Source organism: Podarcis gaigeae, assembly GCF_964106915.1.
Source record: "Podarcis gaigeae genome assembly, chromosome: 1".
In the NCBI taxonomy this organism is placed as follows: domain Eukaryota; kingdom Metazoa; phylum Chordata; class Lepidosauria; order Squamata; family Lacertidae; genus Podarcis; species Podarcis gaigeae.
The window spans coordinates 133,787,099-133,804,587 of NC_139678.1; the positions used below are offsets into that span (position 1 = coordinate 133,787,099).

The window sequence follows — 17,489 nt, forward strand, 5'->3', positions numbered from 1 at the left end:
TGAAAAACTAGAATATTTTTGAAGTGCACATGGCTTGTTGTGTATTTTAAGTGATTAACCTTTTTTAACCCAAGATTCACCAAGATGTTCAGGGCATTATAAAGTTAAACATTTTTGGAACAATCTTCCCATTTAAAACACTGTAATCCTTTTGACAAATAAACTAAATATAATGAAATGCCGATGCTGCTTTTACTGGTCCATCCTATTGTTACATTTCTATTACCAATCTTATCTGACCTCAGTCTCCTTCAGTTCCTTTACATTCTTCTCTCTCTATGTCCTGTCAACAAATGTACCTTAAGAAAAGCATGCAGCAAGCAATGATATACAGAAGCAGATATTTAGCATGATTAATTAATGTTACTAAGCACAAATAATGGATGTTTCCAGTTGATGTTCTAAACTTCCCTGGGGAGAGTCTATCTATTGCAGAAGGCGAGCCAGGAAAGGGTGGAAACAAGACCCTCTCCGCACCTTCTTCCTTTCAGGTCGGCCTTCCGCTAGGCAGTTCCAGGCTGCGCCACTTCTCCCAATGCCTTTCAGGTTGCCTTGCCAGCAGTGGTGGAGGAAGGGGGGCGGTGGGGGCGGGCCGCCCCGGGTGTCATCCCTGAGGGGGGGTGACATTCGGTGCACCATTGCTCCCGACTGGAGGAGGCAGGCAGGCAGGCAGGAGAGAGGACGGGAAGGAGGCAGGCGGGTGGGAAGGGGAGAGGAAGGAAGCGGGATCGGTGGGTGCGCCTTTCATTCTGCCTGGAAGACGATCGCCTACAGCAAGACTGTCAAGTGGATTTAAAGGGTCACTTCGGGGGCGGCGCTGCAAACGCAGAAGGGATCTTGCAGTATGTTGACACAGACCTACTGGATTTAATAACGCTCAGATAATTGAATATGATTGAAGCCGCCTCAAGGTTAATATTTTCTATATTCAAGGCAGAGTAATTCCCTAAGCGCAAAGGACACGTACTGAAAATTTGAATTTCATACTACCTTGTAAGAAATTGTGGCACTACATAACCACGGCTGGCTGCACCATTGTCGCATGCGATCTCTGTCTCTTTCGCACAGACACAAAACACCACTCCAGAGAACGCGGTTTATCGGGCAAGTCTAGACTTGTCTGCTCAAAAGGAAGTCCCATTGTGTTGGGGACCTGGAAGGAGAGAAGCAAAAGCTCCCTCAGCTCAGGACCCAAACCCTGGAAGGCACAGGAGGAGAGGTGGGGTGTGAGGGAAGCGGCGCTTAAAAAGGGAATAAAATGGTTGCTGCCTTTCTCTCTATCTGAGCTGGCTCCCCGCCTGTTACGTTACGTGCGGGGAAACCGTGTGGGGTTCCTCTCTGTGTCAAGTCTTCACGCTGTGCCTGCGCGCACCTGCCTACACTCAGGTATTCATGGGTTTCTTTTCCTAATGGGCTGTGTTTTTGAAATTGCAAACAAATTAACAGGGCGACTCTTTCCTCCTTCTCTCTCTCTCTCTCTCTCTCTCTCTCTCTCTCTCTCTGCCCCCTCCCACCTTTCCACATCTTCCTGCATAACTTTAAATCCTTTCCCACATGGAAAGACACCTTTGGGAAGCGATTTTGCCCTTTCGGATCCTTTTCCCTAGAATTATAGTATTGTAGAGTTGGAAGGGACCCGGTTGAGGATCATCTAGTCCAGGCACATCCAACTCACAAGAGACTTCGTTCTACTCCCAATATAAAAATTCTGGACACACAAAACGATGCAGAGGTAACGACTACTTCCGTTTTCTAACTTGTAGGCAAAATATTATTAAAGACCGCCCATTTTACACAATGGAGGAACACAGCGACGGGGGGGGGGGGGAGACTTTTGCTACATTGTTATGTACTGAGTTGAATAGGATCCAAAAGGCAGCAGTCTGATTGGTCCACAGGAGCCAACCAATCCATCTCCAGGTGGAAGTGAATCCGCAACCAAAGTGGCCTACAGGTGAATCCAGGAATTAGCCAATCACGTGGGGCCCATTGTGTAAATAATGTGTATAAAGTAGACATTCTGGGGGAACTCCCATTCCTCCTCACCACTATGAGCTGAATAAAGAGCAGGAAATCCACTCTTGACTCTGAGTATATTTCATACACTATTTTTCAATATTGCTGATTGAGAGTGAGACCGCAGTCAACCACCACCTGTCTATCATGTTAGACCTGTTGGACATCCCTGATCTAGTCCAACCCTCTGCAACGCAGGAATCTGCAGCTGTCCCATCCTTTTTATATTTGCTCTCAGCCCTCGTTTACCCTCCCCTTGTATGTAAATTTACATATCTCCCTCCCTCTCTCTCTCACACACACGGTTGCCTCGGATGCTAGTCCTACTCAGAGTAGACTCACTGAAATGAATTACAAATCCAAACATTAATACAAAGGGTCTGCTCTAAGTAGGATTTAATTTAATGTAGCCTTTTATTACGACCAAAGTATCTTACCCAAAAAGATCTGCACATACCAGTTTATCTGAGTACATTATTCTCAAGGTGGGGGGGACTCATTTATTTATAATTGCTTAATCATATGGGACTAAATTGCATTATGTTGTAAGGACCTTTCATAAAATCTTAGAATTGTAAAGTTGGAAGGGACCCCAAGGGTCATCTAGTCCAGCCCTCTGCAAGGCAGGAACCTCAGCTAAAGCATCCATGACAGGTGGCCATCCAACCTCCAGTTACAAACTTCCAAGGAAGGAGAGTGCAAAACCTCCCAAGGGAGTCTGTTGCACTGTTGAAGGGCTCTTGCTGTCAGAAAAGTTATTCCTGAAGTTTTGTCAGAATCTCCTTTCATGTACCTTGAAGCCATTGTTTTGTCTCCTACCCTCCAGAGTAGGAGAAAACAAGCTTGTTCCATCTTCCATGTGACAGCCCTTCAAAAATGTGAAGATGGCTGTCATATTTCCTCTCAGTTTCTTAATTTCCATACCCAGCTCCTTCAAGCACTCCTCATAAGGCTTGGTTTCCAGACCCTTGATCATCTGGGTTGCCCTCATCTGCACACCTTCCAGCTTGTCAATGTCCTCCTTATATTGTGGTGCCCAGAACTGGCCTTCCCACACCTGTGACGAGCCCCATTGGGCTTTCCCATGCCTGTGGGGGGCTACAAAAAGGCCCAACGAGACTTGTTGCAGGCACAGGGGGGAGACACCTATGACACCACCTAAATCCCCTGTACTTGAGCACCGTACTTATGGCTGTTCACAGAAGCAGCATGCATGTATGAGAGATTACATCCTCCTTTATTGTTCCTACTTTGCACTATTCTTGGGTGCTTTTGCCAGGCAGGAATAGGGGTTGGAGCTCTGTCTGTGGTTGAAGCAAGAGAAACAAAGAACATGATGAGGCATTATCAGTGGTGTCCAAAGTTTTTCAAAGAGGGCCAGATTTGATGAAGTGAAGGGCTGTGAGGGCCGACCAAAGTTCTTGACCTTTTTTAATGACTTAACTCCAAAGTTGTTGAGCCTTTTCTAGGATTGAAGGTGTTGATTTTTTTTTTAGGATTTTATGCCATGAAATTAACTGCAACAGGGGCCAGATTAATCAGACTTTGGGGACATGCCTGCATTAAGTAAAGCAAATAAGAGGTGGAGTCTGAGGTGACAGGAGCTGGGTTGGCGCGACTTCCGGGTTGGCGCCATCGCCGAATGGCGGACTCCCTCTGAGCTCCGGAGGGAGCCTGCTCGGCAGGGGCTGGGTCCCGCCGCGCCGGCGACGCGGGGACCCTCAAAAACCATGGGCACAGATGCCCATGGACCTGGTGACTCGGCGGGCACTGTTTGCACCCCCCCGACCCGCGAAGGAGCCTTTTTAAAGGCTACAGAGCGGGGGATGGGGGTGGTGTGGTGCTATGAGTCCTCCGCTTCCCCAGCCGAGCGAAGCTGCATGCCATTTGGCGGAGAGCGCTGACTTCTTCCATTGAAAAATTGGACTAAAAACAACAACCTGTGAGTAATTGGGAAATCGGATTTAAAAGGAAAATTTTTTAAAATTCGGAACGAGCGGGGGAGGTGCAAAAGGGAAGTCTGTCTCCCCCCTGTTGTAGAGGATTTAAAGCAAGGATCTGACAACTAAGATCGAGAGAAAGGTCTGTTTTTTATTGATAAAAGTTATTAATTTCACGATGGAAAATTACGAGATAGTGCTGGAGGAGAAAAGTGGATCGTGTGAGCTAAAGTGCAACCCCCCCGGGAACCGGGAGTGATCCGCGAGAGAGCCTGGCGAGGGGATATAAGGATTTTGACAGCTGTCAAAGTAGCTGTCAAAGTTGGAGAATAAAAAGAGAACTTTGTTACGATGACTTTGCCAGTTAGATTCATTACAATTTGGATAAATTGTTGAAAACAAGGGATAACAAGTTAGTTTGACTTTTGGGTGTGATCTGGAAGGAAACTAAGTTACCATAATCCCTCTAGAGGGGGCTTTGGGACACTACAAGAATTGCTGTAAGTGGAAAAATACTCATGGATTTGAATAGGACTTTTTATCTCCTGGGAAAGCTGCAAAAATGAAACATTATTTGGTCTACAGAGGTCTCTACACTAAAGGAGACAATAGATATACCTATTGAAGAATGGAAGGGACTTGACGCAAGTTTTGTTCCTGAATAAATAAAGCCTCTGTAGAGGAACTAGAAGTTTTTGGAATTAGAATGTTTTTGCAGCGGAACAGGAAAAGAAACCTGAGGAAAGTGAGGAAAGAGAACAACAAGAATTGGATAAAGCTGGAAGTGGGAGCATTTGGGACATTCAGATTTAAAAGGACTAAGAAACAAAATTTGAGTTTTACTCTTAAATATAGACAAAACAAAACAAAATCCTTCCAGTAGCACCTTAAAGACCAACTAAGTCAAAAAGGTGCTACTGGAAGGATTTTTTTTTGTTTTGACTATGGCAGACCAACACGGCTACCTATCTGTATCTTAAATATAGAGATCTGGATGAAAGAAAAAATGGACCTTCTTGAGATAGAGCTTTTCCAAGACTGGGTGTTTGAAACTAAAGACTACCAAAAAGACGGTAAAGACTACTAAAAAGACGGCAAAGTGGAGCTGAGCGAGATTTGGACATGGATGTGGGGTCTCCAGGCTGATAGCAGACAGATTGATGGACACTGGGGATCGAAACCGGGAAGGGGGGAGGGAAATTCGGAATCCAAAGGGTGTAAAATTATATATTGTTCTTTATTTAGTTATTTTATTCTGTTCTGTGTATTAAAGAGGGGAATTCGTGGAAGGGAACAGGGGTCGATCTTAGGGGGAAAAATATTTTTAAGTTGAAGGACGGTGGAATATAAAGGGAAAGTGGTCATATAAGATGAATTTAATTGAACATTGGGTTAATGATAATAATGATAATAAGCTTAAAATCTGGGGTAAGAACTTGTGGAACTAATTTAATGGAAATGGAATACAAGAGGGGGTGGGGTGGGGAAGTCCTGGAAAGATGGTAATGAAAGTATGGCCTAAATGCAAATGTTTTTTCTCTTTTGTTCTTTTTTCTTTTTCTTTTATATTTTGGATTTTTCTGGAAATTTCAATAAATATTATTTTTAAAAAAATGAGGTGACAGGAGCTGAGTTCCTTCCCAACCTTTGGGATGTGGGGTGGGGGGGGGAAGAGAAGTACAGTTGGAGGGGAGGGGAGGACTGACAAATCCTGCATGAGGAACAGCAAGAGGGGTAGCAAACCCAGTGACTGCCCCGGGCAGCAAAAGCTTAGCTACGCCACTGAGTATCTGTAGCACCCTGCTTGTGGTTAACGCTTAGCTGGAATGAAATATTCAACGCAGCAATAGAGAAATTAAAATAGTAATTTATTTGTCAGACAAATAAATGAGAGGCACAGTGGTATATGGTTACCAAGCTCTGGCCTGGCCTCCTGCCATTCTGGCCAGCACTTATATTTCCTTAATCCAGCCCCCTTGCTCCTCCTGTGGCTGCCTCTGTCCAATCAGCCTGGTTGAAATTCCTATTGGCTGTTTGCTAGAACCAATCACAAAAGATACACCCATTTCCCTTCCCTTTTATGGGAAACAAAAAGCTATATATTCTTCTATCTATAAATGACAAATAAGTAGTAATATATCTTACATGTGTCTCAACAAGGAACCTTAATTACCAGCTCACCTCTTACCCTCCTTGCCCTATTGCCTTCCAAAACAGATGGTTAATCTTAACTTTTTATCTTAGACAGATGTCAAGGATCTTAAGTTCACATCATCATTGAAAGATCTCCTTCTTTTGGAGGTCTCTAAACAAAGGCCTGACAACCTGGGCCTGGGCCTGGGCGTATTTCTTCCAACCTCAAGGGTTCAGGACACCCCCGCTTCCAGTGACCCTCCTTCTTGCAATTCGCACATTGATTCCTTCCCAGTGGTGGATTATTTCCTCGCCCTCTCCCTCCATTTAAGGGGCGGTAGTCTTGCTTTACTGCTGTGGCTAGCATCACCATCTTTTCCTTCTGCCACTTCTTCTTCTCTTGTTTCTCAGCCTCATCCCTATTCCAATAAACTCGGCGTGCAATGGCCATAATTTGGCTCATCAGCATCCCTTCCCATCCTTCTGATTTCTGAATTTTCTTACGAATGTCAGGAGCGCACTGGGCCACAAATGTAGCAGTAATCATTCTGCTGTTTTCAGGGGCTTCAGGGTCAAAAGGAGTCCATATACGATAGGCTTCCTGCAGCCTCTCTAAAAAGTCTCCCGGACTCTCATTTGGTTTCTGTTCTACTTCTGAGACTTTAGACATATTAGTGGGCTTCTGGCATGCCCTGCGGATACCTTGCACAAGTGTCTGGTGGTAGGTGGTAAGTCTGGCCAGGTGAATTGCATTGTTTGGATCCCAATTAGGATCTTCCAAGGGAAAGTTGTCCTGAAGATGACGATCAATATTAAAAATATTTCCCACTCTGGCCTGCTCACGCAAATATATCTGTGCCTTTTCAATTATGTCTCTCCTTTCCTCAGTGGTGAAAAGAGTATTTAGGAGCTGGCGACAATCTGTCCAAGTAGGACTATGAGTATTTACTATTGAAGTCACCAAGTCCATCATAGCCTGAGGTTTTTCTGCGAAAGATGGGGTGTGTGTTTTCCAATTCATCAGATCCGTAGTCGTGAATGGAATATATTGCAGGGTCGAAGTTCGAGGTGGCCGTGGTCCGGGTTGCCCGTTAACCAGCACAGGCTCCTCAAGTGCATCAAATACTCTTCTAAGAGGGGCTACTACATGACCTTTCTCTTCACTTTGCTCTAGGGGCCTCAAATCATAGTGGATGGTATCTGTCCCAAGGCGTTCTTTTAGCAGCTTTATACGCCTGGCTGTATTGCTTGCTGATCGATCAAGGTCTCGCTGTAACATCTGTAATAGTTCTCTAGGACTTGGATGTACAGGGGTTTGGGGTGGGCAATCAGTTGTTCCACTTAAGGAGACTGTAGATGGAGGTCTATTAGGACTCACAGGTGGAATAACCACTTCTGCTTGGGCTTTATTATAGGACTCCAATGCCTCCTGAAGATATTTATCATAATCTATCAAGGAATCAAGCTCTGTGACTCCACCCCCATTATTCATTCCAGTTTCTTGCCTTGGGGTTACAACTGGTGGAGTGTTTGGATTAGGCTCCCCTCGGCGTGGCGCATAGGGTGGAGGTGAAAGCACCTCTTCCTCTGGCCCCTCAAAAATGGGTTTGAGTTTATTTGGCAAGATTCCTTTCCTAGCTTCGGCTTTTACAGCCAATAATTTGCATCGTTTGACTTTGCATTTCCTTATCCATGGAGGATTATTATTTAATGTGCTCAGCCAAGAATCTATATATGAAAATTGTTCTGGGCACCCTCCAGTTTCTTTGGCGATATTAGACCAAAGTTTGCTTACTAAATTTATATCAAAGGTTCCCTGAGATGGCCATCCAGTATTTTGTTTTGGCCACTCTAATTCACATAACGTTCTCAAGCGCTCTGGCGTCATTTTGACTCCATATGCCCCTGAGAAGGCTTTCTTAAAATTATTTAACATACATTCAAGAGGTGTATTTCCCCCCTTTGAACCCCCAACTCCCATTGTATGGCCCTGTGAAGTATCCACTCAGTCACTCACACACTTGCTTTGTGAGGTTCCTTGCCCGGTGAAGTCGCCTTACCGGGAACCGAAGTACTGCCCACTCCACACTCAGGTCAGCTACAGATTGTTCTGTACTTTCTAACACATACAATGCGCTAGATACTTCACCACACTCTACCTCCCAACCTTTCCTTTTTCCTCCACCAGACCAACATCTGATGTACCCAACCACCTAGCGTACTCAGTTCCCCCTTACTGAGACGCAGAAGTTTGATCAAGACTTCTCTTCCTCCCAATTAATTGGAGGGCCTCAAATCCCTTTGTGCACTTACCCTTGGCTGGTTCCCTGTTTATTTCTCTGGTTCCCCCCGGTCCGTCGCCGCCAGTGAGCAGGGTATCAGACAGACGAGTCTTCTGTGTTCCCCTGGAAAAATTTCCAGTGCGCGCTGGGTAAGCAGTGGTCCTCTCTCTTGTACCCTGCCCGCTAGGGCGAAGGGGCTGCGTTCCAGCAGACCACTTATCCGAGTCACAGGGGCACCATAAAATGTAGCATCCTGCTTGTGGTTAACGCTTAGCTGGAATGAAATATTCAACGCAGCAATAGAGAAATTAAAATAGTAATTTATTTGTCAGACAAATAAATGAGAGGCACAGTGGTATATGGTTACCAAGCTCTGGCCTGGCCTCCTGCCATTCTGGCCAGCACTTATATTTCCTTAATCCAGCCCCCTTGCTCCTCTTGTGGCTGCCTCTGTCCAATCAGCCCGGTTGAAATTCCTATTGGCTGTTTGCTAGAACCAATCACAAAAGATACACCCATTTCTCTTCCCTTTTATGGGAAACAAAAAGCTGTATATTCTTCTATCTATAAATGACAAATAAGTAGTAATATATCTTACATGTGTCTCAACAAGGAACCTTAATTACCAGCTCACCTCTTACCCTCCTTGCCCTATTGCCTTCCAAAACAGATGGTTAATCTTAACTTTTTATCTTAGACAGATGTCAAGGATCTTAAGTTCACATCATCATTGAAAGATCTCCTTTTGGAGGTCTCTAAACAAAGGCCTGACAACCATATGTGTGCTCTAATGATGTTTCCTGCTTGGCAGGGGGGCTGGGCTGATGGCTGACTTAATTTCAGGATAGTTACAACTCTTACAACTATATGAAATAAGAATCCATCATTTCTTAAATCCTTTGCATAATTACATTTAAGCCAATATATTTAATACATAACATAAATAACCTTTTAAAAGGAAAAGAAATCTTAAAAGGATCTCAGTTTAAGAAAGAAACAACTTTAGAAAAAGACTTCCCAAAATACTCTCTCCCTTTCTGCCAGCTATTTGCTCTTGGCCTTTTAACCTTAGGAAAATATGGCTCAAGTTCAATGGGAGGCACATGGTTTTATTTTACCATTTACCAACTCTTACAGCTTAATTGTACTTTGCAACATGCAAGGTCAGTGTCCGCTCTCAGCCTGTAATTCCCTTTTTACGACTTTGAGAATTGTTTTCTGCTATAAATCAGGGGGCCCCCTTGTCTAGGAGGAAAAACATTGTCAAGGTTCTTAGGCAGCTGGTCTTCTGCCTGGCATAAACATTTGAAAATCTTTAGGCTCATTTTAAAATACAGGCCCTGATCAAAAAATATAAGCTTTGATAAAAAATGCAGGCTTATGATTAGATGCCTCATATCTTATGTTTCCTTCTTTTAATAATTTCAATATGCGTGTGTTTAGGGGGTGACAAGACGTTTTCCACGCCAGGTACCACCTCACCTTGCTACGCCACTGCTTGCCAGGAAGCAAAAGGCGGGTCCCACGCCTCTTGTCCTCTGCCGGATTCCCCGCAGCAAGCTTCCTGGCCCGCTTAGAGGGAGAATCTCTTTTTCCTTTTCTGTGGCCTGGCAAATTTTTGCCATAGGGAGGTGCCAGACCCTGTTTCCCATCACTCCTCCAACTCTTCTTCTAACCTGAGTGCTCTCAAGACCTTGGGATTCCTTTCCTGAGCGGACAATTCTTTCTGCAGTGCCCTTGCTCCTTACTACAGGCACACCATTTGGGCCCTAGGGGTTTTCATGGAGAGGGTCGCCTATTGTGAACCTTGGGCTGAGACCCCCCCGACATCCTTTGTCTTTAAATGCCGCTGCCCACAAGTGCATCTGCCTTTTCTCTGCTTCCTTTACTTCCACATTATCTCTCTGTCTCCATACCTTTGTAGCAATCTCTACTATTTCAGCAACCCCAATTTATGAGTGTTTAAACAGACAAAGAACTGAACTTGTAACAAGATACCACATGTGTCACGGATTATATATATTAAGGATTAAATAAAAGTTGCTGTTTGTCAGGTGATTAAAAGGGCAGCTGAATGAGCGACAATGGCAAGTGAAATGATGTCATCTAGACTCGAAGCTACCAGCATGAGTTTGAGTGGAAGATGGGAGTGCCTGGCGTGCTCTGGTCTAGGGGGTCACGAAGAGTCGGACACGTCTAAATGACTAAACAACAACAACAGACATTGAAGTGACAATGGACACAGCAATGGAGATACCGTACATCTTGGACATATCCTGCAACGGGGAGGGAAACCAGTTTTTTAAAAGGAAAATGTACTGAATTAAATTAACTTTAATTATGCACATATTGCATACCTCCAGGCAAGCTGCTCCCTCTGAGCCCCAGCCCCCCACAGTCACTAGCTTCAGTCTGGAGAATCCTCATATTGCCTTTAAAGGTTTACTGAGATCATGTCTATGAAAGACTTAAGCAGTCTGGGAAAAGATTATATAAATACAGTGATACCTCGGGTTACATACGCTTCAGGTTACAGATTCCGCTAACCCAGAAATAGTACCTTGGGTTAGGAACTCTGCTTCAGGATGAGAACAGAAATCGTGCTCCAGCAGCGCGGCGGCAGCGGGAGGCCCCATTAGCTAAAGAGGTACCTCAGGTTAAGAACAATTTCAGGTGAAGAACAGACCTCCAGAACGAATTAAGTACCGGTACTTAACCCAAGGTACCACTGTACTGTGTTAATACGGAGTTATTCTAAAGTAATGTGTAAAACGTGCAGCAAATAAATGCCATGTATTGTTTATGTTTTCAACGTTCATATTTTTAAAAAATAGTTGCAAACTAATGTAAATGCATATGATATAGAGAAAACAATTTGATGGAATCTAATAACAGTTAGAAGCAAACAATACATCGATTATTTTAATCCAAAGCAAAGTAATATGAACACAGCGTATATTCGCCAAAGACTTCCAGGTGGGTGGCTCGTGTCACCAACAAGCAGTTCAGATTATTGTTTTGTGTGTGTGCATTTGGCATGTTTGCCTCCACGCATCCCCATTTCTTTCATTTACGGATATTCATTTTTATTCCACTGCTTTTCATTTCCCCAGCAGGCAGGGCTTCATGGGCTGCATTTTCCCGCCACTCCCTTGGACGACGGCCCTCACACTGCTCTTTCCCCTGGCCCGTCTGCGCCTGCGCTACGAAACTTGGAGCCGCCATTTTTGGATCGGGAAAAGTGGAGGGGCGTGGCCCGGAGGCTCACTGCCGATTGGAGCAGCTGAGGCAATGGTCCCGCCCTAATTGGGCCAGGCGACGGAATAGAGCCCCGCCCTTTCCGGCATGGCCTGCGTCCGGGGGCGCCCTGGAGTGGGCGTCGGAGTGGTGGTCGTCAGCTCTGCCCACCCAGGATGCGTCCTCCTCGGCCAGAGGAAGAGCGCTGTCGGCGCCGGCCTGTTCCAGCTCCCCGGAGGACACCTAGAGTTCGGGTAGGCCTGCGCGGAGCGATGACGCCATTCTGCGTCGTCATCAGGCGACCTCCCCTGAGGGGCTGGGAAGCAGCAGGCCTGGGAGGAAAGAGCTCTTTGGGGATCTCATACCTGATTTCCGTCACTCAGAAAAATCTCTCGTGTCCTAAAAAGAAAGCTAAATCCGGCCCCTATGTTCGTGCAAACTTCGCCTTCTGGTGCAGTCCAGACCTTATTGCTGGTAGTGATTTCTTTGGGAACAATATGTTATATTTATATTTTCCTGACTTGGACCAATCACCTCATCTACCGCAAAAGGCTGCCGTGAAGTTCTATAAGGAAGTATAAAATGTCCGCAAAGGGGGACGTGGTGCTTGTCTCATAGGCATCGCAGTTTGGTTCCTTTCACCAGACTGATGCATCTTAGTACTGCACTATGAAGGGTCATGCCTTCTGCATCCCCAATTTCAAATTAAAGGTAAAGGGACCCCTGACCATTAGGTCCAGTCGTGGCCAACTCTGGGGTTGCGGCGCTCATCTCGCTTTATTGGCCGAGGGAGCCGGCATACAGCTTCCGGGTCATGTGGCCAGCATGACTAAGCTGCTTCTGGCGAACCAGAGCAGCGCACGGAAACACCGTTTACCTTCCCGCCCGAGCGGTACCTATTTATCTACTTGCACTTTGACGTGCTTTCAAACTGCTAGGTTGGCAGGAGCTGGGACCGAGCAATGGGAACTCACCCCGTCATTGCGGGGATTCGAACCGCCGACCTTCTGATCAGCAAGTCCTAGGCTCTGTGGTTTAACCCACAGCGCCACCCGCGTCCCTTATTTTCAAATTAGTACAGCTCTAATTTGCCCCACTTGTGTTCATTTGAGCTAACTCAGGGGATTGCTTCCAAAGAGGAGTGCTCTCTACTATTTTACTTTTATTTTGGTTGGTTTTAAAAGAGGATTAGACAATTTCATGCAGGATAAGGCTACCAAGAGCTGCTCTGCCTCCATGGTCGCAGGCAGTTTGCTGCTGAATATTAGTTGCTGAAAATTACAGGGAGGAGGAGTCCTATTGCGCTAGTTGGTCACTGAGAACAGAATGAGCCACAGACTCTTCTTATGGTATATTTATATTTAATTACCTGACTGGACTGGATGACTTCTCCCCCCTGCAAACCCAATAGAATTGGTCACGGCCAGTTGCTTGAGTGCAGGGGAAACACCCCCCCCAAATTTTAAATGACCTAATGGAGCCATGTTTTTCATATCTTTGATTCTTTTGAGCCCCCTCTTCACGCCTATATTGTCCCTTAAATGGGGGGTGGGGAGGTGGAGGGCAAAGCCATTCAATTATCGTCTTTCATGCGGCTTCATGGCTAAGAAGCTGGGCTCTTACTTCAAGCAAATAGAACTGATTCTTGCCTTCTCAGTAGAAATAGTATTTATTTTTTCTCTTTGCTGTTTAGTGAAAGCTTGGCAGAATGTGCAGAAAGAGAGGTTTTGGAAGAGACAGCCTTGCACCTAACAAATGTTCGCTTTGCATCAACTGTAAATTCTGTTAGTCTGAAGGATAATTACCACTATGTAACAATCTTAATGAAAGGAGAGGTGGATATGAATTATGAATCTGAACCAAGGAATCTGGAACCTGATAAAAATGAAAGTAGGATATTATATTTTTTACTCTTCAGTGAGCATTAGGTAGTTTCTGTAACCACATTCTCTGCATAGTATTAATGTAATATTATATTTTTATTGTATCATGTATGAAAATGCTGTCACATACACTGATTTTTTTTACTGGTTTTGGTGAGATTTAGGCTGCGACCTTATAAAGTATTACCTTGGGAGTAGACTAGGGTTGCCATATCTTGAAGAGCAAAAAAGAGGACAGCCCAAGATGGAGAAAGGGGGGCACAGATGCGCAGGGCCGCTGCTGCACCCGCATGCCTCTTTCGCCAGCTTGGGTTGGCAGTGGCCGGGCATGCAGACCACCTGCGCCTCTTTCCCTGGTTCAGGCTGGCAGCGGCCGTGGCATTCTGAGCAGCGGTTGCACAAGAGAAAAATAAATAACTCCTAAACCCAGACATTTCCTTTAAAATGTAAAAATCTCCCCAGATGGGCATGTTTGCCCCCCAAAAGAGGACATGTCTGGGATTACCCAGATGTATGGCAACCCTAGATTAGGCTCTATTGTTTCCAAGATGGGATGGCATTTTGATGGGGACATTTTGTGGATGCTGCAAAATACTTGCACGCATGAGTGGCACCAAGTACACAATAAACTGGGTGGAAGCATTCCAATTCAAATGCATCCTGACCCTAGGGATGAAAATATTTGGGTGTTATCTGAGCCAGGCCATACTTCTGACTTCTGAACTTGCAGTATCTATAATTTCTCTCTTTTTATTTGTTTACAGGTTGGGAATGGGTAAAATGGGAAGAGTTTCCTTCAGCAGATCAACTGTTCTGGGCTTTATGCTGCTTAAAAGAACAAGGTTACAATCCTTTCACAGAAGAATTTAATCACCTTGTGGGATACACTGGAAATCATTATGTGAAAAAAGAGTGCTAATTTACTACATAGGAAATATGTGTTTCTACAGAGACATTTATTTGTAAAATGAATTCTGTATCCCCTGGAAGGGGGTAGTTTTATCTAAGCATGAAGTCAGCTAATTCCACGAAATGTAGCAATAATCCTTGACACTAAACATGCCACAAAAATGCAGCATTTTTGCAATCAGTGTTTGTCTTTTTTGCCTCTACTCTTCATTCTATAATGGCAAGTAAGATTTTGATGTACTAGATATGCACTATTACAAAGCAAGTGTGCAAGAGGATGCAGTAGAGCAGCTTTCCTGAAAGCGAGATGAGCGCTGCAACCCCATAGTCACCTTTGACTGGACTTAACCGTCCAGGGGTCCTTTACCTTTACCTTATTAAATACATGGTTGTTCCTTCCATACTCTGTGTGATAGCACGCTGATTGCTTTTTGAATGTTGTTTTTGATAAACAAGTATTGTGTTGTATGTTTCATGTTGTGTCTTCCTCACCAAAGTAAGTTTCTCTGGCTCAATTTGGAGAGTTACCATCAAAAACAAAGCACAGAAAAGTAGTTAATACACAGAGTTTAGGGGACCTGTGGCTTTTCAGGTAGGAGAAATTCCCAAATTTCCCCTTTCCAGCCGTGAAGAAAGCTAAAACACACATTATCTGACAATGAAGGCTTGAATGCCTTTAGGAAAGCAGTGAGAAAAACTTTTCTGTTGACAATATTTAGGAGTGACACATTACTAGTGACCATTGGAACCCTTCCCCTCTCCCCAAAGGGTTTTCACAGGAATAAGAGATTGCTGGTGCCAGGAATGATTGCTTACAGATGGTTTACCCCACCGCTTCTCCCATCAGTATTCATTTTGGCCCCTTCCTCTAGATCGCCCACTCCCACAAGAAATTTCTAGACTGAGGGCCACAGGATGCCACCTATTTTAGAATGGGAGAAGCTGGCAGAGCAGTCCCCATGACAACAGGACATGCAATTTTTAAAGGTGGGGCAGCAGCAGCATCTGACGACCAGAGGCATCAGTCACCATTGCCTTAGCAAAACACACACAGTATTTTTTAAGATGAAGCAAGCAATTAAATATATATATAGGGCTGCCTAACTTGAGGGAAAAGACCAGAGGAAGCCTAAAATAAGGAGATAAAGCAGTTAACATGCAATGTTGCTGCAAAGGAAAAGAAACGACGCCTGGAATTCCATATACATTGCCACCATTAGAGAGGCATCCCACTGCCCCACACCTTCCAGGCTGGGATGGGCAATTCCCTGTCCACCTCTGCTGAGGGTCTGCATGCCTGTGATGAACATAGTGATTTTGGAAGATTAAGTGAGGTGGAAGAAGTTAAAATACCTGCTTACATACCTTCTCTGCAGGCCCAACAACCACCAGGTTTAGCACTAGACAAGGGCCCTAGATCACCCCATCGTTCTGCCCAGACACTGAGGTCCAGTGCCAAAGGCCTTGTGGTGGTTCCCTCTCTGCGAGAAGCCAAGTTACAGGGAACTAGGCAGAGGCCTTCTCAGTAGTGGCACCTGCCCTGTAGAATGCCCTCCCGCCAGATGTCAAAGAGAAAACCAACTACCAGACTTTTAGAAGACATCTGAAGGCAGCCCTGTTTTAATGTTTAATAGATTATTGTATTTTAATATTCTGTTGGAAGCCACCCAGAGTGGCTGGGGAAACCCAGCCAGATGGGTGGGGAATAAATCATCATCATCATCATCATCATCATCATCATCATCATCATCACAAAAGATGCCTTTACCAGCTTTACTTCCTACCTGCTCACCACCGAGTGGAGCTGTGCAAGCACTAGTTGGGAGCCAAACTGGGCTCCTAACTAGTGGCTCTCTCTTCCTTGGTTCTTTCAGTTGCTCTGAAGCTATATACCAGTCCATGGGGGATCCTTTTAAGTGAGGTGAAGTTCATTTTCCTAGACATTTCACCCAGTTCAAACTACACTTTTCTCAGAGTCTAGCAAAAAAATTTTTTTAAGAGTTGGGATGGGGATAGTGCTGTTTCCATAAGAGGACAAAGCACTGGGCAGGGATTTGGCTCCTGGGATGCTGGTGGCAGGGGCCAAGTGCTGGACCATGCTGAGGTGCAGCTCTGTGGTGTGTGGGGAACTGCTGCGTGGCCCTGCCCACCCCTGGGGTTCCCCGAAGGCTGGTTACAAGGGAAGGTGAGCCTCAATACTGCAGGTCCTGGAATATGGACAGTTGTGAGTAACATACTGCATGAATTAAGTGGTGATGTTAGTCCTATCAGTGCTTTTTCTTTCTAAATCACCCACTACTACCTCCCCCCCCCCAGCAACACACCTAACCTTCAAAGGTGAAATAAAAAACTAAGCATATATATACTGCAAGCAACCCAAGGGTGCAATCCAAATCCATGGTTGGCAGCAGTGGAGGTTGGAACTGTGTAGCCACTGCCACATCCATAGCTGTCTCTGGCACAGGAAAAATGTCTCTTGCTATGTGGTCCCCAGGTTAGCACAGTAGAGAGGCTGAAATCAAATCCATTACTACCACAGCGTGACCCAGCTCAGGATGCAGTACTGGCCAATGCCAACTCCCAAAATGCCATGGCAGGGATACAATGATACCTCGGGTTACAGACACTTCAGATTACAGACGCTTCAGGTTACAGACTCTACTAACCCAGAAATAGTACCTCAGGTTAAGAACTTTGCTTCAGGATAAGAATAGAAATCATGCGGCGGCAGCAGCAGCAGCAGCAGGAGGCCCCCATTAGCTAAAGTGGTGCTTCAGGTTAACAGTTTCAGGTTAAGAATGGACCTCCTGAACGAATTAAGTTCTTAACCCGAGGTACCACTGTACTACCACCCACTGTTTACATGGTGACATTCAGGCACTCACCGGGAGGGTTCCTTTGCCACATCCAACCCCCTTCCAGCACAGCCGGTTGGGAGTAAGGATTGTTCTGTGAATAGTACAGCATCTTCAATATCACATGTACAATAGAACTCTTAGCACTGTATCCAAGGTTTGCTTGAACAGAAAGCAGCTTGCATAACCTAGAGTTCCCCTACACCGCCCTATAAAACCTTCAGAGAGCGGCTG

General features: G+C 45.1%; 1 protein-coding gene and 1 long non-coding RNA gene across 2 annotated transcripts in view; one reads left to right on the forward strand and one right to left on the reverse strand.

Moving 5' to 3' along the window:
• Positions 1-11,683: 11,683 nt before the first annotated feature.
• Positions 11,684-14,868, forward strand: NUDT15 (nudix hydrolase 15). The gene is made up of 3 exons (XM_083715430.1): positions 11,684-11,862; positions 13,302-13,498; positions 14,256-14,868. The coding sequence occupies exons 1-3, from the start codon at positions 11,717-11,719 to the stop codon at positions 14,408-14,410; spliced, it is 498 nt and encodes a 165-aa protein (XP_083571556.1). The 5' UTR covers positions 11,684-11,716; the 3' UTR covers positions 14,411-14,868.
• The window catches only part of LOC310833851, a 116,231-nt gene continuing 113,170 nt past the window's right edge, over positions 14,429-17,489 (reverse strand). The window contains exon 2 of the long non-coding RNA XR_014558965.1: positions 14,429-14,904. This is a non-coding gene — a long non-coding RNA (uncharacterized lncRNA). The remainder of the gene's footprint in view (positions 14,905-17,489) is intronic.